The 21,292-nt window shown below is 42.3% G+C and overlaps 2 protein-coding genes across 2 annotated transcripts in view; both read right to left on the bottom strand.

The window, feature by feature from the left end:
* Positions 1-21,292, bottom strand: part of reln (reelin) — a 514,851-nt gene that overhangs the window by 187,163 nt on the left and 306,396 nt on the right. The window contains exons 23-33 of the mRNA XM_083552560.1: positions 20,581-20,718; positions 20,248-20,434; positions 19,894-20,099; positions 18,471-18,642; positions 5,807-6,013; positions 5,380-5,612; positions 4,948-5,105; positions 4,661-4,868; positions 2,085-2,161; positions 1,841-1,999; positions 1,488-1,682 (exon numbers count right to left, since the gene is read on the bottom strand). Coding sequence (XP_083408686.1) covers positions 1,488-1,682; positions 1,841-1,999; positions 2,085-2,161; positions 4,661-4,868; positions 4,948-5,105; positions 5,380-5,612; positions 5,807-6,013; positions 18,471-18,642; positions 19,894-20,099; positions 20,248-20,434; positions 20,581-20,718 — 1,940 coding nt within the window. The remainder of the gene's footprint in view (positions 1-1,487; positions 1,683-1,840; positions 2,000-2,084; positions 2,162-4,660; positions 4,869-4,947; positions 5,106-5,379; positions 5,613-5,806; positions 6,014-18,470; positions 18,643-19,893; positions 20,100-20,247; positions 20,435-20,580; positions 20,719-21,292) is intronic.
* kti12 (KTI12 chromatin associated homolog) overlaps positions 12,488-21,292 on the bottom strand; it is a 418,740-nt gene continuing 409,935 nt past the window's right edge. The window contains exon 9 of the transcript XR_014535440.1: positions 12,488-13,227. The gene's annotated coding sequence lies outside the window, so the exon portion shown is untranslated. The remainder of the gene's footprint in view (positions 13,228-21,292) is intronic.

Raw genomic sequence — 21,292 nt, 5'->3', positions numbered from 1 at the left:
CGTTCCGCTCCAGAGTTTCCAGGACAGCTTCTTTCCGCTCCAGGGGTTTCAGGAGAGTTCCTTTCCGCTCCAGGGTTTCCAGAAGCACCCTGTCCCGCTCCGGGGCATTCACAAGCGATCCGCTCCACCCCAGAGTTTCTACAAGCCCGCCGCCCTGTTCCGGGGTTCCCGTGGACGCGCCACGCGGCCCAGGAATTTCCAGGAGGGCTCTGCTCCGCTACAGAGTTTTCCTGAAAGCTCCGCTCCGCTTCTGGGATCCTCAGCACGCTCCACTCCCTCTCCAGGCGTCCCTCTCCAGGAGACGTCTCGCCTCTGGGCTCCTCTCCGGGCGAAGCCACACCTCCAAGTTCCTCTGAAGGCGTCGTCATGGCTCACAGACCTGCCGAAGGTGTCACTGCGTTCCTCCTCTCCGCCGTGGGCGTTGCTCGGGCTCTGGACACCAGAGGTTTCTCTGCGGAAGTAGCTCCGCTCCTGACCTGCGTGGTGGGCACCCCTTCGGTCCAGATTTCCGCCAAAGGCGTCGCTCCATTCAGGGTCTCCGGGGAGAACATTGCTACACTCCGAGTGCCCTGGCCCTCCGAGAATCTGTGGGTTTGGGGCGTCAGGTGCCGCCCCCTCGGGGGGGGGGGGGGATTGATGTCAGGGATCCACCTCCCCTTTTGTGGCTTTCATGCCTCCGCTCTCCCTGGAGCTCCAGGCGTAACTATGCACACCTGAAGCTCATCATCACTCCACCCCGCTCCTACATAAACCCCTCTCTTACATTATCGCCCCGTTCGTTATTGTATGTGTTGGACTTTACGTGCGATCTATGTTTGAGTGTGCAGGTTTTCACATAGGTCATTAGTCATTAAAACCCAAGCGAGCTGTACTCCGGCTTCCGTCCTTCTGTTTCGCTCGCACCCTGACAATTTCTTAACCTTTTCATTTGTATTTTATATTAACGATCCTGTTCTCTTTCAGAACAGCCTATGTTATGGTGTAAGGCGCTAAATTATAAATAATTTTAATAAAGTGACTATTATTAGCATTAAGATGGGTCTCACACTAGTTCTCTAAACACAGTGTCTATAAGAACATTACAATGCGAGTACATAAGATATACGGAATGTCTTTTTCCGCGGCTCACACATTTCTGGTTACTACGTTTTACCCAATCAGGAAAGGTTTTAGCTCATGTTTTGTTTATTGTGTATATATATATATATATATATATATATAATTGTTTGTTTCTGCATCAAAATGACGAAGAACATATGCACCATTCTGTGTGCTGTGATTTTTTATTTTTTTTTTCCTGAGCAGAAAAGACGCCAACAGCATCATAGATCACATGGGAAACTGTTCAGGAATTAGGTTTTTGTTCGGCATTATAAAAATTGTGTCCAGATTGTCTGAACCAGTTTCAATGACAAGGAAAAGAATTATACTTCCCTTGTTGTAGGGATTCAAAAAGCACTTAGATGTGTTGGTTAGTGCTTACTTACTTTCTTTTAAATCAGTGTGGAAGACCAGGGCTGTGTCCAAAGACAGACAATCGGCTGTCACCTCTCCACCCACCACTCTAAACCAATTGTGTCTTAAGGGTGATGTGCTATCAAACTTGTCATGGAAGCCACTCCTGGAACTATCATTCATACCAATCAGAACATCATCAAGTGCCCACTGAACTGAGTGTTTTTCTGAAATAGGAAGAAACAATAAAATAAGCAAGACAATATAAACAATATAAAACAACAGATGTGCTAGTGTGATCCAATTATGTATATTATTTTTATATTTTTATTAATATTTACAGTTGAAATATTTCCAATGTATTAATAGTGACAGAATATCTTACCTTGTTTGGATTGCCACCAGCGGAACACAGTGTAAGGTGTTTTTGCTTGAGACGGCAGTTCAATGGTCACAACTTGTGGTTCTAGAAATGAGCCAAAATCTAGCATACGCAAGAATTTCCACTGCACCCCATTATTAGTGGAGTACTGGACAATCACCCCTGAAATACCAACCAAAGTAAAATTAAGTGACAGTTTCTAACTGATCTTTAATGAGTGTAACTAAAGAAGTAGCTAAAATAATACCTTCATTGCAAAAATTAGGCCTGGTGCAGGCTGGGCTTATGTTCTTTCCACAAAGCCTAATGTAGAATTGAACAAGTCTGTGGCAAGGAATATATATTAGTAGTGTGCAGCTTGTATAAAAGTACAGATTAAAAAACTAACAACATACAACCATAATTGTCTAAATAACTGCCAAAAAAAGTGAGCACACCCTAAGTGAACATGTCAAAACTGTGTCCAAAGTGTCAATATTTTGAGTGAGCACCATTGTTATTTAGCACTGTCTTTATCCTCCTGGGCAAGGAATTCACCAGAGCTGCACAGGTTGTTGCTGAGATTCTCTTCCACTCCTCAATAATGACATCACAGAGCTGCTGGATGTTAAACACATGGCATTTCTCCACCTTCCCCTTGAGGATGCCCCATAGGTGCTCAATAGGTTTCAGGTCTGGAGACATACATGGCCACACCATCACCTTCACCTTCATATTCCTCAGCAAGGCAGTTGTCATCTTGGTGGTGTGTTTGAGGTCATTATTATTTTGGAAAACTGCAATTTCTCCCAGTTTCTAAAGAGAGACATCATGTTCTTCTTCAGAATGTGACAGTACATCAATGTTTCCCTGATGAACCACAGCTCCCCAGCACCAGCAGCACTTATGTAGCCCCAGACTATAATGCTACCACCACTATGCTTAACTGTAGGCAAGACCCAATTTTCTTGGTACTTCTCACCAGGGTGTCACCAGACATGCTGGACACCATCAGAGCCAAACAAGTTTATTTTATTCTTATTAGACCACAGGACATAGTAGTAGTCCATATGGACCAGCACGTGGCGATCTCTCAGGTCTCAAAGGAGTGTTTTAGTGCCAAAAACACAGCCATAATCTCCAGGCAGTTTATGTGCCATGAGAAATGAAGCACGTTCCACCTACCATGGGCGAAGAGGCCACTTATGACTGCTTCCCACCCTGTGAGGGATGCGTCCATCTTTAGCGTTATGCAACAACAAGGAGCTCTGAGGACGGGCCCTTGAGACAGAAATTTAGGTATTTTTCCATATTTCTAAGGCTCAAAGAGCTTGCCGTGAGACCTTGATAATACTGAGTGTATTGCCATTCCGGGAGTATCCTTTAACTCTGACCCACCATATGGAGGAGGCCAAGTGGGATCACGTTGGATCAGCAGCCTCTGGAAATGCTTCACAGAAAGTGACAAGCCTTCTCTTTCTCTCCCGTGCCCACAACAAGGTGGTTCTCTGCAGTGGAGAAAGCACACTCTCCTTTGCATTAAGTCTCAACCCCAGCTCCTTCACACAGGCAAGAACGACACCATGATGCCGAACCGCCTGAAGCTCTGATCAAGCTAATATTAACCAGTCATCGATATAGTTTAGAATAGCGGGGCTAGAGCTGCATTCATGCACTTTGTAAAGGTGCGGGGTGAGAGTGCAAGGTCGAACGGGAAGACCCGATATTGGTAAGCTTTGCCCCAGAAAGCAAACCTTCTCAGGAACCTCTGTGAACAGTATGGATGGCTTTGTGGAAATAGGCATCCCTTAGATCTATCGTGATAAACCAGTCCTCAGTCTTGATCTGAGACACGACCCCCTTGAGAAGAATCATTCTGAACCTGAGCCTCAAGAGTGAGCGGTTCAAGAAGCACAGCTCTAGGATCGGCCCAATCCGCCATCCTTCTTCAAAACAACAAAGACCTGGCTGTGGAAGCCTGACTCTCCAAATAAGGAGAGTGCACACCAGGGTGGAACACATCCGCAGCAATCTCTCTGGCTAAGGTAGAGGGAGACACCTGCTGGAGAGAGGCTGCACTCTAGTGCACATCTTCTGTGAGAGCTAACAGCCTGGCCTCCTCTGCCTGGAAGTCTGATCGGGGAACCAGCCTCTCGAGGCTAGCGTCTGACCCTCTCAGAATAGCTGGAGCAATGCACTGCAGCCATGGATGCTTCCTGAGCTGGGACGGGTCCCCTTCATCCCCAGTCAGGCTGGAAGGAATCACCCGGTGGCGGGAGACTCGCTCTGAGGCACATCCTGTGGGAGAGCTAACAGGCTGGCCTCCTGGTGGTGTCGAGGAGGTACAGACACTGTGTAATGAGGTGTACACAGCCCTCCCCAAAATAGGGTACTCTGATTGTCAGGCCACTGCACCACTGCCTGTCAAAACATGAACATAATGAATAGGACATGTTGCATAGTTAAATAATGTACAGCTGTTATCACTTAGGGGGTACTCACTTTGTTGCCAGTGACCGTGACCATAAACAAAAAACCAAGATAAACTGTACTGTATTAACATTTTACTTCATTTTATAATTAATAATTATATTTTTTATAAATAAATTTCATTGTTTCAACATAAAACTAGATCAAAACAATTCCCTATGAGTTTTTGGTCTATTGTGCTATCCGTGACCAGGGAAAAGTACAATAATTCAACAATTTCTGCCTATATCATAAAGATAACCAACTTAACATAAACATAATACTTAAATAACTTAATACTCTTGAAAAAGTAACAGGTAATTAACATTTTAATTAGGTATTAAGCTACAACTGAGAATTTCTTGCAACATTTACCTTGAGCTAGTGGTGTCAATTGGTACAGTACGAGCCTCTCGCCTCCCAGAACTGCTAAAATAGAGGGACTTTCCATCACTGATGCTACCACAACCATTCCTTATCTGAGCCCCACTAATTCCTTGCCAGAGGGGACTTAACTTTCCTTCAAAGTCCTCTGCCAACTCAGTGGGACTTGGCACAGAGGGCACACAGCTATCCTGCTCCACTAAATAACAAAAAGACACAATATACACTTTCTCTGTGACATAGAAACAAAACAACTTTGTGTAACTAAAGATTGGTACCTTCCATTCCCATGTCACAGAAGCACACTCCTGATATGCAATCCCCATGACCCCCACAATAATTAGGGCAAGGATCAGAGATGTAAACACTGTCCAACGCAAATGCAGGGGCATCCTGATAAACACTGCTTTCTTGGATCCATCGAAAACGTGTCTTGCTTTAAAAGAGAGAAAGCAAAGTCAAATGAAAATGTGTGTGTGTGTGTGTGTGTGTGTGTGTGTGTGTGTGTGTTAGTTAAAAATGCTTTTTGCAATAGAAATCATAACACAGCATTTTAATAAAACTGATATTGAATGGGCAACTGTGACAGACACATTTATTTTATATGTATAATTTAACAACCAAACATATGTGTGTGGCCTTACTCAAATTTCAACAGATTAAATATATTTTACCCATGCTCATTGTATATAATTGTTAATTTGATTTACCTTGCAGCCACATTGCGTGGAATTACAACTGTTACTCTGGTCCATCGTTCATAGTCTCCAACATTGTAGACAGTTGGCTCTGTAAACTCATGCCCACTGCCTTTACAGCCAGCTCCAGGGGAGCCTGCGAAACAGCCATCCTGAACCAGAGCCCATGTGTGCCCAGCATCATGAGAATATTGGAGCATTATGGGTGCTGAGGCACTGAACTCTGATTTGCAGCCTATGTTCAACTATACATAGAGATAACATAAGTAGTAGGTGTGCTAGAGTAAAAGCATCATTGCAAAAATTTTAAATCCATATTATTTAGTTAATTCTTATTTTGATGTTTTATCTAAATTTCAAGAGTTCTTTACTTTAATGGATACATATAAAAAATCCCCCCCCCCCAAAAAAATTATATTGGTAATGCCATTGAAAGTACCTTAAACTGCAATGTGTAGCCAAGTCGGAGGGCAATGTCTCGGGTCACAGCTACTCTATCTCCGTCTGATCTTCCAAATACCATGGCTGAAGGTGATGGGGCACAAAAACTGCTATTTCGTTCTTTGTCCATTCCCTCATTACCTAGCATCAGCCATAAACTTATTTGGTTCAGTGGGTAATCAAATGCTGGCTTCTCATAAAAGTTCTAAGAACAGAAATACAGACAGGAGATTAAAAAAGAAAGATCATAATAGAATAAATGACACTATTATACTCAGAGCTGATACCACTTTTATACCTGCTGATATCTGCAGATATAGCCCTGTACTTAAATAAGAGGTACGTAAAAAGCCTTATATTAGTCAAACCTAGGGTAATATAGTGTACATATAACTATTTATTCTCAGTCATGTGACTTAAATTTTACTTCTTCACTTAGAAATGTTTCCGAAACAAACAACAAATGTAATTTACATGAGCTTCAAATAGGAGTCTGAAGTCAGTAATCCAACACGGGCTGCTTGAGCATGATGTAATTAAAAGAGTATTTTGTGTTACTACATAAAAACTTAGACATAGAACATAGAATTTGAGATATGTATGTGGTAACACAGAATACTCTTTTAATTACATCATGGTCAAGCAGGCCTGGTTGGATTACTGACTTCAGACTCTAATTTAAATTAAGACTAGATGCAAAGCGAATGCTTATATTTAGTATTACCAGTCTACCATTTGAGATGCTGTGGTGGGGTCTTAAATAAATGTGCACAAACTATCAAATTGAAACAGATATGAATTTAAGCAAAGTAATAAAGAAAAGTTGGACAATAACTGATGTGAGAAACTGCAAAAAATCAGTCACTCTTATTAAAGGTGGTTCTATATGTTAAATTCTTGGGTGTATCTGTTTTTTGAATGCTGGTTTTGGTTTTAATAAAAATTAAAAATACTAAATATTGAAAACGCCAAAGGTCAATAGTTAAGAAAAGTTGGAGCACATTATTTAGTTATTAAGTCCCTGATTAATAAAAACATAGTATTGAGAAGGGTGCACTGTTCCCCTATGACTATATATGTTATATCAGTAGTAAAGAACACAGAAACAGATGCTCCTCATTAACTGGTACAATTGCATTTGGGCCAGGTGCATTGGGCCAATGGTGATGACATCCATCCAAAGGGTGCTTTGTAATCTGCATAAGGATTCCCCTGGGGTGCCTTTGTGTTTAACCTCTTAGGCTTTGTGGTTGCGTGAGCGCAACTAATAGCCAATTGTTCTCAGGTGTTAATGTTTAGCAATAGATTAAATAAATAGGGAGAAGAGTAACCATGACTAACAATATATCATTCTAAAGCTCTGTCTTAAGCAGCGATTCCAGATTACTGTTTTTCAATGGAAAACAAATAACGAATGTATTTGCTGAATTTGTGTGAGCAGTACACAACAACATGCATAAAAAAAACTAACTCCTTACATTAATATTGTAATAACGAGTCACAAACACATCCACTGCTGCTAATCCCGGTTTATTAGGAAAGATAAGGGTCCAGTGAACAACATGCCGTAAAACATTTTTGCTCCAGACAAACAATAGTGTTGTAATTTAGATGTTATTCCTTTGTTTTCGTCACAGAAATTCGGCTGGTGTTTGTGTTTATATATTTCCGAATAACTTTCACATAAAAAATGACATCTTGGTAACAAAAAACAAATATGGCTGGTAGAATATAGTGTTACAAAACAGTTGAGACCACAAAAAAGTAAAAAATAATAATAATAATAATAAAAAAGTAAAAGAGTATAAATCTTAAGTCTCTACTCTCTCTGCAGGTGTTGCCATGTTTTTTTATGCGCCGCCTCTCATTTCAAACCTTTTATTTCCAGCCAGTAGCCAATTTGATAATGTAGCCAATAAGTGCAGGATTCTAACGATATATGGGGGGATTTTATTCTCCACGTGTGTGAGGCTTGGTTTTATTACTCTTTACAAACTATTACTGGCTGAAGCAGCGAAGAAGCAGTGACGAACCAGGAAGTGAAGCAGCTCTCAGGTCAACATAAACAGCTGTTTATAGCTCGTGCTAACTGGACTTTGTTTACAAAAAAATATAGCTTTATAGCTTTATATGATTTTATTGGTTTTATTGCCTGTTTGTTTTTATAAGAGAAATGCTTGTAAAGTAAGTTTGTGTGTGTGTGTGTGTGTGTGTGTGTGTGTGTGTGTGTGTGTGTGTGTGTGTGTGTGTGTGTGTGTGTGTATTGTTGAGATTGGAATGGCCAGACATCAATATGAATGGCCATGACTGTAGAACAATAGCTTGTCTGGCTACCTGGCCATCAATATGAATGCCAAAGTGAATGAAAGTGAGTTCTAAGTAAGTTTTTGGTGGATGATTAGCCCTGGACCTTTAAGTAAGTCATCATTGTATGTGTTTTATGCTTTAAACTGCTAGTAGGCTTGTATCAAATTACCAATTGTGCATGTATTATACCCACAATTATGTTAGCTTACAAGCTTACTATGCAGTATATACAGATGTGGCCATTAAAAATGCATATATTTTTTTTTTCTTCAACAGCATGCCTCAAATCACCCCACGAAATCCTGCTGAACCCTATCAAAACTACACTCAATGCTGCATTTCATAATGCTATGGGAACATTCTTTGTTCGACTGTTTTGAAGCATGTGTCAAACACGCCAAGAATGTGGCTTAAATAACCTCTGCGGGTGACATCATCAAAATGCACGCATCTGTGAGGCCATGAATAGACGCGAGATGGACATACATACAGGGTTTTTTTGTCTTCAGAGACTGCTTTGTGTGTGTGCTCTGTGTGTTCAGCGTGAGCTCTTAAAAAAATGAAAGGGGCAAATATATAGAAAAATCATTTCTTGTGAGTCTTCCAAGAGCTGCCTGCCACTGTGCTTTTAGCTCATCTCGGGTGGTGACCCACATGATTTTTGCTTAGAGTGTCTGAGGAAAGAGCACGCATTTCATGCTCTCGAGGATGCTTAGTGCGGGCACTGTGACTCACTATCTATCGGAGTGCTCGAGAGGGAAGTCTCTGCTTCCTCCTTAAGATTGCAGGCTCGCTGTCTGGGAGGTGAGATGTGGACATGCCCCTCTCTCTTGATCTCTTGATCTCTTGCCATACCTCAATGTCAACGTCTGCTGCTGAGGTGCACCCCGGCACTTACTCGTAGCAATCCAATGATGCGGTCTCTTTTGCCGTTGGAAATTGAGAGCTCTCATCATGTGATGATAAAGTGTTTGAGGAGTTATTCAGGGTGGAGACTCATGCTAGACTTCATTTAGATTGGCCACAGGCCCAATGTCAGTCCCTCCCATTCTTCCAAGCCATGTAGAACAACATCCACATTGGTGGGGAGGGCACTCCAGGCAGCTGGTCAGGCTGGTGATGCCCTGCACACCATGGTGGTTTTGCAGGCATACCAGGCTGACTTGCTGAAAAACCCCTGCACAGTTGGGGGATTTAGTGAGGAGGCATTCTCAGAGCTATGCCAAGCCACAGAGCTGTCTGTACATGCAACCAACAAACGGCCCCCACCATTAGCCGTTCTATGGCTGCTGTGGAGAGACTGTATCTGTGAGAAAGATCTGTGACTGAACCTTATGGTCATCAAGGTTAGTGACAAGATACTCCTCTTGGGTGCCCCATGTAACCTTCTGGCCTATTTAATGACTCTGTTAATACAATAGTCAGTTGGTTCCAGGAGGCCAAAACATTTCATAAGTTTCTTTACTATCATGCTCAGGGCTCGAGGCTGTCAGCCACCCAGCCCTGACCGTCAATCTCCACTGCAGTGTGAGCCCATAAACAGAGCATAGTGAGTTGTGCGTCCCCTCATAGTCGTCAAGTCAATCAAGTTTATGTCAAGTCCAGTTTATTTCTATAACGCTTTTCACAACAGACATTGTCTCAAAGCAGCTTTACAGAAATCAGCATAGTGACTGGGGAGCGTCTTGACACTCTAAATAACCCAATAAGGGGCTGGACCAAAGGACGATTATTTTGACTAAGAAGTCATCCTGAGGGTGGTGCACCCAGGATCATGGAGGTGTAGCCTCATGAGGAGAAGCATGAGAAAATCCTTTTTAACACCCTCAGACAACTGTTGTACAATCTTCACCACCACTGGTGTTCTGGCAGGCAGTGGTCTCCAGCAAAAGGTTACAGGTTTGGTTGCCTCCTGCCATGAGCCAGAACCCAAACACCTAACCTCCCTCATCAAAGTGAAGTGTCAAAACGCCTTTCAGAGAAACTGGCAGCATGAAACCACTGTCAAATATCTTTCTGTGGGTCAAAAGGACCATAGAGAAGGGCTGCATGTTACAGTTTGCACATCCTCCTTCGCGCTTAAACAGTGTGGTACCTGCTACCGTGAAATCAGAACAAGCACAGTTGTTGACACAAGAGTTGCAAGCTCTGCTGGCCAAATAGGGGCCATATAGTGTGTTCCCCTGCCAGACAGAGAGTCAGGCTACTCCAGCCGGTATTTTCTAGTTACCAAGAAAAATGGGTCAAATTTTAAACGGGTTGAACCACTACCTCAGAACAACACAGTTCTAAAAGCTGACAGGTAATGACTGTATCTCAGATCTAATCCAGGAATTGGTTTGTGGTAATCAGCCTCATGGATACACACGGTCAGATAAGAGAGATCAGCTTTAAAATGTTGAGAAGTGTGTAAAGGACATTAGACAGTGGATGCTTGATAACTTCCTTCTGCTCAACTCGGATAAGATGAAAGTACTTTTACTAGAACCACATGCAGCTAGAAGTAAACTTTCCAATAACGTAGCATCTCTGGATGGTGTTTCTGTTTCAGTGTGTACAGCAGTCAAAAACCTTGGTGTGGTTATTGATTAGTCAGTCTTTCCTTTGAGGCTTACGCAAATAATAATACCAGGATCACTTTCTTTCACCTTAGAAATATTGCTAAACTTAGAAATATGATGTCGTTACAGGATGCAGATTAACCAGTTCATGCTTTTGTTACATCTAGATTAGACTACTAGATGTCCATTCGAGTAAGTGCGTAAATAAGCTTCAGCTAGTTCTGAATGCAGCAGCGGTCTCGGTCTCGTGCCGCAGTATCTGAGTGAACTTATTTACTAATATGATCCTCCACGCCTAGTTAGATCAAAAGGTGCAGGCTATTTGTTGGCACCTCAAATAATAAAGACTACAGCAGGGTGCAGATATTTCTCTTATAAAGCCCCACAGTTATGGAACAGCCATCCAATCAGTGCTCGGGACTCAGACACAGTCTCAGTGCTCAAGTCAAGGCTGAAAACATATTTATTAAGTCAAGTCTTGTATTTTTCTTAGGTAAAGGAGCAGATCTGGAGGGATCATGGATATAGAGTGTTTGGTGAACTGGGATATTTGTATGCTGCCATCCCCTCACTCTCACACGTTCACTCAGGTTTGTTGACGATAGTGTGGGTGGTCGTCTCTTATCCCAGAGATCCCTCATGTCTGTGCTACCTTCTGGTTCTCGCTTTTAGTTATGCTGAAATAGTGCAGTCTTGCCGGAGTCCCCAACTACACAGTGTTCTTAACTTTCATACAACAATAAGGACACATAATAATCCATATCCTTCTCTCTCTCTCTCTCTCTCTCTCTCTCTCTCTCTCTCTCCCTCCCTCTCTCTCTCTCGGTCGAGTTCCTGCCCCTCTTCCCTCCTCACATCTTCCCACTTCATCCAGACCTGCCTCTGGATAGTGTTCTCTTAGACTGGAGGCCACTCTGTGCAGCTGGGGATGGTTTCTCATCAACGCCTTTTGTGGTTCTATGAATTTCCAGTTTAAGAACGGGAGCTTTGAGAATGGATTTGAACTGTAGTTAATGTCAACAGTTTGCTACGCTGACTTATGACTACTGTTTGCTTCTACTCACCATCACTGTACCCCACAACATCTTTATCTGTAATAAATGAACATTTGGTGCAACCCAGTTGAGGATGGGTTTCCTCTTGAGTCTGGTTCCTCTCAAGGTTTTTTCCTCATGCCATCTCGGGGAGTTCTTTCCTTGCCACAGTTGCCACCAGCTTGCTCATCAGGGAAAAACTTACACTTATAAAGAACATTAATTTTTAGCACCACATTATCTGTGTAAAGCTGCTTTGAGAGAATGGTCATGACTATTATACCGTGGTGCAGGTGTTTTTTCTCTAACCTTTTTTAATTGAATGGGGGCAACTCAGTCTAGTGCCACAGTATTCAAGCAAACTTTTGATACATTATGATCCCTACACCTGCAAAAGGTACATTTTTGGTACCTAAAATTATGAATACTATAGCAGGGGGCAGAGCTTTTTCGTACTAAGCCCCACAGCTATGGAACTTTAAAATGGTATTTAACTAAGTGCTGTTTGTGGCTTCAGATGTTCTACCTCTGGATGAAGTCCTTCCCAATTAAAATCACTCTGTGCAGCTAGGGCACGGCACATGTACAGTCTAATAATCCATGAAGCCGCTGGACAACCCAAGAACTGTGAGGAATGATTTGGACTGTAACTAGTATAAACAGTCTACTACAGTGGCTCAGGACAGTGTGCATGAATAGATCTGCATTTACACACCTATTACTACATTCAAGATGGCGCCGGTGAGGTCGGCTGCCGTCATGACTGCTCCGGCTACGTTTTCTCTTTTTTTGTTTATTTTATACTTTTATTTAAGTAGTTACACTTCCATCTACACAAGATGGATATCATTAGATATGACAGAGACACTCATTTCTATTGTGTACAATGCACTCACCTTTCGCCGTTTTTAAACCCGGACCCATGCTGGCCGAGCGAGATCCTGAGGGTGAACAAAGGACGCGACCCGTACCGGCGTCCGCGAGGGAAACGAGCCGGCGTCATGAAGTATCCTGTATCTTATCCTAGTATCCTGTTAGCCAACGTCCAGTCACTGGAGAACAAGCTCGACGACCTCAGGGCAAGGGTCAAGTTCCAGAGAGACATTCGGGACTGCAACCTTCTCTGCTTCACCGAGACATGGCTGAACCCAGCGGTACCGGACCACACCATCCAGCCGGCCGAGTCCTTCTCGGTTTACCGCATGGACAGAACACTGGAGTCGGGGAAGTCAAGAGGAGGTGGAGTGTGTCTGATGGTGAACAACCACTGGTGCGACAGCACGAGCATCGTTCCTCTTTCACGCTCCTGCACACCAAATCTGGAACTACTGACCATCAAATGTCGGCCCTTCTATCTACCTCGGGAATTCAGTTCGGTCATTGTCAGTGCCGTTTATATTCCACCTTAAGCGGACACAGACACTGCAGTATGGGATTTACACGAGACAATAACTCTTCACCAAACACAGCATCGGGACGCTGCGCTCATTTTGGTCGGAGATTTCAACAGTGCCAACCTCAAGCGCGCACTACCCAACTTTCATCAGCACATCACCTGCCCTACCAGGGGCGAAAGAACTCTGGACCACTGTTCCACACCATTCAAGAACAGCTACAAGGCACAATCACGTCCACCGTTTGGGAAATCGGACCATGCCGCCATCTTCCTCATGCCTGTTTACAAACAAAGGCTGAAACAGGAAGCTCCGGTTCAGAGGGAGGTCGCGCGCTGGACTCACCAATCGGTGGCCGCTCTGCAGGACGCTTTGGATGACGCAGACTGGGACATGTTCCGGCGCAGCTCTGATGACGTCAACATGTTTACGGAAGCGGTTGTGGGATTCATCGGGAAACTAGCTGATGATACAGTGCAGAAAACCACTATCAGAACGTTTCCCAACCAGAAGCCGTGGGTGGATAAAACCATCCGCGACGCTCTGAGATCCCGCTTCGCTGCCTACAACACGGGGCTCGCCACCGGGGACATGGACGAGTACAAGGCTGCGTCTTACAGTGTTCGCAGAGCAGTGAAGGAAGCAAAGCGGCGATACGGGAGGAAACTAGAGTCACAGTTTCAACATGGTGGCTCTAGGAACCTGTGGCAGGGACTAAGAACAATAACTGACTATAAAACACCATCTTCTAGAATGGTGAATGCGAATGCTTCTCTGGCAGACGAGCTAAACACCTTTTACGCTCGTTTCGAGGCTGCAGCTAACCACACTAGCGGCACAACCAGCGTGCACGCCGAGAGAGCCGGAGAGGTAAACACGTTCACCATCTTGGAGCATTACGTGAGGAGGGCTTTCAAGAGAGTGAATACCAGGAAGGCAGCAGGACCAGATGGCATCACAGGCCGGGTTCTGAAAGCCTGCGCTGACCAGCTAGCACCGGTGTTCACGGAGATATTCAACCTCTCACTGGAAAAGTCTGTTGTCCCCTCATGTTTCAAACAGTCCACCATCGTTCCTGACAGACAGACCACAAGCCGTACGGGTGGGAAAACACACCTCATCCACCCTCACCCTCAGCACTGGCGCCCCCCAGGGTTGTGTTCTGAGCCCCCTGCTTTACTCAATGTACACACATGACTGTGTGGCCACATCCAACTCCACCACCATCATCAAGTTTGCTGACGACACTGTTGTGGTGGGTCTGATCTCCAACAACGACGAGACGGCCTACCTACAGGAGGTTAAAAACCTGGAGAGATGGTGCCAGGAGAACAACCTTCTCCTGAACGTCAGCAAGACTAAGGAGTTTATTGTGGACTTCAGCACAAAGCGGGAGCGGTCATACCAACCTATAAACACCAGCGGGACCCCAGTGGAGAGAGTGGACAGTTTCCGGTACCTTGGTGTTAACATCACACAGGATCTGTCTTGGTCCTGTCACACCAACACCCTGGTGAAGAAGGCCCGGCAGCGTCTGTACCATCTGAGTACTTTAAACTACCCTCTCAGGTGCTTAAGACCTTCTACACTTGCACCATTGAGAGCGTTCTGACGGGTAGCATCACTTCCTGGTTCGGGAACAGCACCATGCAGGACAGACAAGCCCTCCAGAGGGTGGTGCGTTCAGCTGAACGTACCATCCACACTGAGCTCCCTAACCTGCAGGACATCTATAGCACGCGGTGCTGGACAAGTGCTAGGAAGATTATGAAGGACCTTAGCCATCCCAACAATGGACTCTTTTCTCTGTTACGTTCAGGAAAACGAAAAAAAAAAAAGGAGGAGCTTCTTCCCGCAGGCCATCCGGTGTTTAAACCAGGAAACACCCAGGATCTAGAACTGGCCCACTCTCTCCATCATCACACTTCTTTGTACATATTTCACCTTCGCACCACGTCACTTTAAACATATCTCACCGTTCGCACCACGACACTTTAAACTCTGGACTTGCACAGCACAGTGCGCTTTTTATTTTATTCATACCACACCATATTGCACATGGACACTTTACGGACCCTTACACCACACCATACCGCACACAGACACTTTATGGACAACCCACCACAAATTGCCTATTGTTTAATTTTTTACTACACATTGTTTACTGTTTATATGTATATTTGTTTCATACATTATCTTTTTATATATCTTTATACCTTATATTCTTTTATTTTATTTTATTAATTTTTATTTTATTTTATATAGTTTTCTTATACCTTATACTTATTTATCTGCCTCCTTTTCTTTTCCCCCATCCTATTCCCTCATGCCGGACCATCGTATAAAACATTTCACTACATGTCGTACCCTGTATGTATGTGTATGTGATGAATAAAATTTGATTTGATTCGATTTAATTTGACACACCCCAACAATGTAACTACAATAATTAGACATTATCTGTTTAGGGTTCCCTTTTGAGTCTGGTTCCTCTCAAGGTTTTCGCCCCATACCATTATTATTATTATATATTTTTTTTTCTTCTTTCCACAGTCACCACTGACTTGCTCATCAGTTATGAACAATTGTAAGGAACTAACTTATAGGAAATAAACCTTACACATTCTTTTATATAACTCTATTACCACTTTATCTGTGTAAAGCTGCTTTGAGACAATGTCCACTGTAAAATGCTCTATAAAAATAAAAGTTTTGTAATATCATGAGAGAAGTCATCATTATAAAAATGTGTAAATTGTATCCTGTGGATTTGAATATGGAAAGTATTGATTTAATGTTTTCATCTTTATGCCCAAGGTATTAGACCACGTTCCCCCAGAACCCTGGTGCTACACAGCTCTATGTTGTTTTGTGTAGCACAAGGGTTCTGGAGGAACTTTGTCTCGTTTTTACTGTGTACTGTGTACCACTGTTTATAGTAAAAATGACAATAAAAGCCTCTTGACTTGACAAAATGGTGAAGTGTGCACAACATGAGTGTCTCTTCAGATTTTGTAGTAATTTATATACTAATTACAGGTTTATTCACTCAGAATAGCCTTGCACATATCTTATGCAACTGTTAAACACAGAAGGACTTTTAACAAACTATGAACTTCGGGAAATCAACTGAACGAGATGGCATTAGTGCTAGGCTAAGGCTAAACCATCTCTCCAAGCATCTTCCTTACTAATGTATGGTCTCTGGTGAACAAAATGAACTGCTGCTCTAGATAATGTCACACTAATTCAATACAATTAACTTCAATACATTTTTATTCATATAGTGCTTTTAACAATGAAGATTGTCTCAAAGCAGCTTTACATGAATAATGTGGTGATAAAAAAAAAAAATAATGAATTGTATTGAATTAAACTGGACTTGCACACAGACATGGACATTTACACATCTTCTGATCTGGACCATATCAACACTTGCAGTGACACGTGAAATGCTTTCCTAATCAAAAGCCATGGATGAACTCTGAGGTCCGTCTCCTGCTGAATGCTAAAAATCTAAATCTGGCATCCTAGAGGACTACAACAGAGCCAGGCTAACCTGGATGGGGTTATTAGGAGAGCCAAACACACATAAATAGGCACTTCCACAACTCTGATGCCAGACGCATGTGGAAAGGCATCCAGACCTATACTGACTACAAACCGTCACCACAATCTCTAATAACAAGCAGTGCCTTCCTCCCGGATGAACTCCTCAATCTTTTTTTTTTTTTTGCTTGTTTTGATAAAAGCATAGGACATCAAATCTGACTTTTCTTCTGCTCACAGTCCACTATCACGCTCAACAACAGATGTCTATTCAGCATTTAGCAGAGTGGATGCATGCAAGGCAGCTGGACCAGATATACCTGTGCTGTGTATAATTTTTTTCTCAAAACTTTCAACCTATTAATGGCCCAGGCCACAGTTCCCACATGTCTGAAAACTACAACCATTATACCAGTGCCTAAGCATTCAGCTGCAGCATGCCTGAATAATTTTCACCCAGTTGCACTTTGTTATGCAGTGCTTTGAGAAACTAGTTCTATATCACCTACACTGGACCCATTACCCAAACTGGTCGACAAAGGATGCCATTTCAATGGCTCTTCATTCAGCCCTCACCCACCTGGATAAAAACAACACCTACATCAAAATGCTTTCCATTGACTTTAGTTCAGCATTTAATACAATAAAAGCTTCTTGACTTCTGATCCCCACTGTACTGATCAGTAAGATCAGTGACTTGGGTATCTGCACCTACACATGCAGATGGATTCTAGACCTTCTCACCAACAGACCTTAGTCTGTTAGGTTGGGCAAACAGGTATCCTCAACCCCCTCGAACACCAGTTTTACAGAGGACTGTGTTCTGAATCCAGTGCTTTACTCCCTGTTCACCCATGACTGTGCTCCTTTGCATAACTCCAACATGTTTATTACCATTTTTATTCAGGTAAAAGATCCAAACCCTGGCTTAATGGTGTGCCACCAACAACCTGACTACCAATGCCATGAAGACTAAAGAGCTCATTGAGGTTATTAGTGTTAAGATGGGCCTTACACTAGTTCTCTAAACACACATCACTATGTTGTCTGTTTAGTGTCTATAGGATATTTACTATGAGAGAATGAAAGATACAAGTAATGTCTTTGGTTACTATGTTTTCTTACCCAATCAGGATCAGGAAATATACACTTGTCAGTTATCTGCATTAAACTGAAAAAGAACATATGCACCATTCTTTGTGCTGTGATTCTTCCCTGATCAGAAAATACACCATGGCCATCGTAGGTCACATGGGAAACCTCTCCAAGAATTATGTTTTTGTTCTGGCATGATAAAAATCTAACAGTGGACTTTTGGTTATCAAACAGCAGGAGACACTCCTCTATCTACACCAATAGAAATGATGCAGAGACCATCTCTATCTTTAAGATCTCAGGAGTCCACAAATCTGTCCTGGGCCCCGAATTTTTTAGCTCTATTTAGGAAGGCACAACAGCACTTGTATTTCTTGAGGACGCATCATAAAGAGCATCCTGACCAACCCCATTACTGTATGGTATGGAGGCTGCACTGTGTGTAAACAAAAAGCCCTTCAAATGGTGGTCAAAACTGCCCAGTGCATCACTTGCTCCCAACTACCTGCCATTGAGTACCTTCACCACAGCAGATGTCTCTGCAGAGCTCACAAAATCATCAAAACTAAATTATCTATCTATCTATCTATCTATCTATCTATCTATCTATCTATCTATCTATCTATCTATCTATCTATCTATCTATCTATCTATCTATCTATCTATCTATCTATCTATCTATCCCCCCATTAACTTGTTTTTTGTATATGTGTCTAGTTTACCTGAGGAAGAGTAGGATTAGCCAGTGGAATGACAAGTTTCTCCTTCTCAGAGAAAATAATGATATCATCAATGGCCCATTGATCATAACCCTGACCCGAATGGAGGGGTTGCCACCAGCGGAATTGCGTACATGGTGTCTTAGCAGAGAGTGGTAGCTCATAGTGGACAAACCTGTTGGTGCAAGAAAGACAGAAAAAAATTAGCCACATGGACTCTTTATCAATAGAAATTAAACTTGGATATATTTTAGATTAGTAAATAGTAGTATAGATTTACTGTCCTCTGCAATTAAATGAACATTCAGCCGTTATTTTTTTAAGGTAGCTGGCAACAAATGATAACAGTTGAACGTTAACCATGCAAAGCTTGGTTAAACCATGTCCTATTCATCATGTTTTTGTCCGCTTGACAGGACAATACATATGTGTGTATCTTTTATTAGCAGTTCACATTTTATGCTCATGGCAAAGAACTTTCTAAAGGATTTTTTAATTAGAATTGTTGCTATTTACAAAGATGGCCTAGGCTCTAAGTAGATTGATAACACCCTGATACTGAGTTACAGTGCAGTGGCCAGGGTCATACTTAGGATTTCCAAGACAGTTTCCATTAGGAACAGGCCTCGCAAGTGTCGATCAAATAAGTCAAGTTCTTTTGCTGTGCATCAGGTGAATAGCTGGCTTAAAAAAAAAAAAAAAAAAACAGAAGCATGAGTGATGACAGCATTGCTTTAAAGGTTGCAGAAGTGGAAGGTTGGAAAATTGTCAGTGTGCAGACCATACGCCACACAATGCAACAAGTCTGCATGGACGTCGGCCCAGAAGGAAGCCTCTTCTGAAGCTGGCTCACAGAAAAGCCCTTTTTTCTGAACATTTTTCTCAAAACAACCTGTTTAAGAACATAAATGACCTGAACCATGTCCTTTTTTCTGATGAGACTAAGATAAACTTGTTTGGCTCAGATGGTGTCCAGCATGTGTCTTACATGCAACTGCTCAATGATGCAATTATGGAGGAGTGGCAGAGGATCCCAACAACAGCCTGTGCAGCTCTGGTGAATTCCGTGCCCAGGGAAATTAAGGCAGAGCTATACAGTACTCACACAAATATTGACAATTTGGACACAGTTTTTGACAGTTTACTCACTTTTTTGCCATATTTTGAGAATAATGGCTATATGTTAAGTTTTTTTTTGCGGACAGTAAATCTATACTGCTAGACAACCTGCACATTAAATACTCTAAAATATATTAGAGTGTCATTAATATAGTAGTGTCCTTTGAGAAGATATACTAAAATGGTTGCTGATATGTGAGGGATGTACTCACTTTTGTGAGCTACTGTATTATAACTTGAAAACGGGTAAAAATGTACCATAATACAATGTGTTAATACTGAGAATTTTAAAACACTCTCCACTTACCGAGGCTTGGTAAAGTCAGTGAAGTACAGTTCTGCAATTAGACCCCAGGTAATGCCCCCATTGTTACTATATTGGAGAAGCACGCCCTCCTCCCTGCTGTCAGGTTGATTACACTCTGCCCAGTCACCACCCACACGCAAGTAGAATTGCACAAACTCCGCCCATTCTGTATCCAAGTTTAAGCTGACTAGCTGTCTCAATCCAGCCTGTACAAAAATTAATTTCAATATGATGTTAAAATTTACTTTTAAATGACATTGGAAATTACTTTCGTTCATAACAACAGTTGACACAATTTACTTAAAACTATTTAAGATCTACTTACAATTTTTCAATATAACATTCATTACAGACCTTGCTAAAATACAAAGAAGATCCAGATGATACAACACCACAACCCTCGTCAGGGGTCACCACCACCCCACCAATAACCTCCTGCCATGTGGTCTTTAGTAATTCCAGGGACTCAAAATCTGACAACACACTGGATGTCAACGGTGAGTTAGGCTGGCAATCTGTACCAGAAAAGCCATCATCACACCTAAGGAATAAGTTAGAGGGAGAATACAACGGGAAAAACACAGCAAATTCTAAGAACTTTGCAGCAGCATTTTATTTTGCATATATTGTTTATGGTATATGGCAATACAAAATTGCCATACCAACTTATGTCATACAAAGACGGACCTGCAGTGACCATGGTCACACCAGCCATGCCCATTGCACATTAGAGGACACTGCTGCCCAATGTAGATATTATCTAAGGCCCACTCATCTTGCTCACTGTAGAAGTTTTGGATCCAGCGAAATCGTGTGGCACTAGACCTAAATAAATAAAACAAAAAACAACAAAAATAAATTAATCAGCATAATACAAAGAACATGGTTTCAGAGGCTAATCAATGACATTAATCAGTTGTTCTTTATGTTTTTGGGATTGTTGTTTTGCATGGCTTTTTTTGATATCACAAATCAACTGAATAAACACTTTCTTAAACTTAAACTCTGGACCTGAAAGAGCAGCCGATGCTTCTTCCCATACCTTCTGTGTTACAGGTTCTAAGTGCTTAAAATGTGCTCTCTCTCTCTCTCTCTCTCTCTCTCTCTCTCTCTCTCTCTCTCTCTCTCTCTCTCTCTCTCTCTTACACTCTCTCTCTCTCAACTGATTTTCCTTTATTCAAGTCAAGTCAAGAAGCTTTTATTGTCATTTTAACCATATATAGCTGACGCAGTACACAGTGAAATAAAACAACACTCCTCCAGAACCCTGATGCTACATACAACAATAATCACAGGAACAGAAAACAAAGAGCTAAGGACTAGTAAGTGTCCTGGCCACATAAAGTGCATGTGTGCAACCTGGTGCTAACAGTGCAAAGACAACACCAAACAGTTCAAG

The sequence above is a fragment of the Silurus aristotelis genome (genome assembly GCF_946808225.1).
Source record: "Silurus aristotelis genome assembly, chromosome: 10".
Classification (NCBI taxonomy): domain Eukaryota; kingdom Metazoa; phylum Chordata; class Actinopteri; order Siluriformes; family Siluridae; genus Silurus; species Silurus aristotelis.
This window is presented reverse-complemented; position numbering and strand designations above follow the sequence as displayed.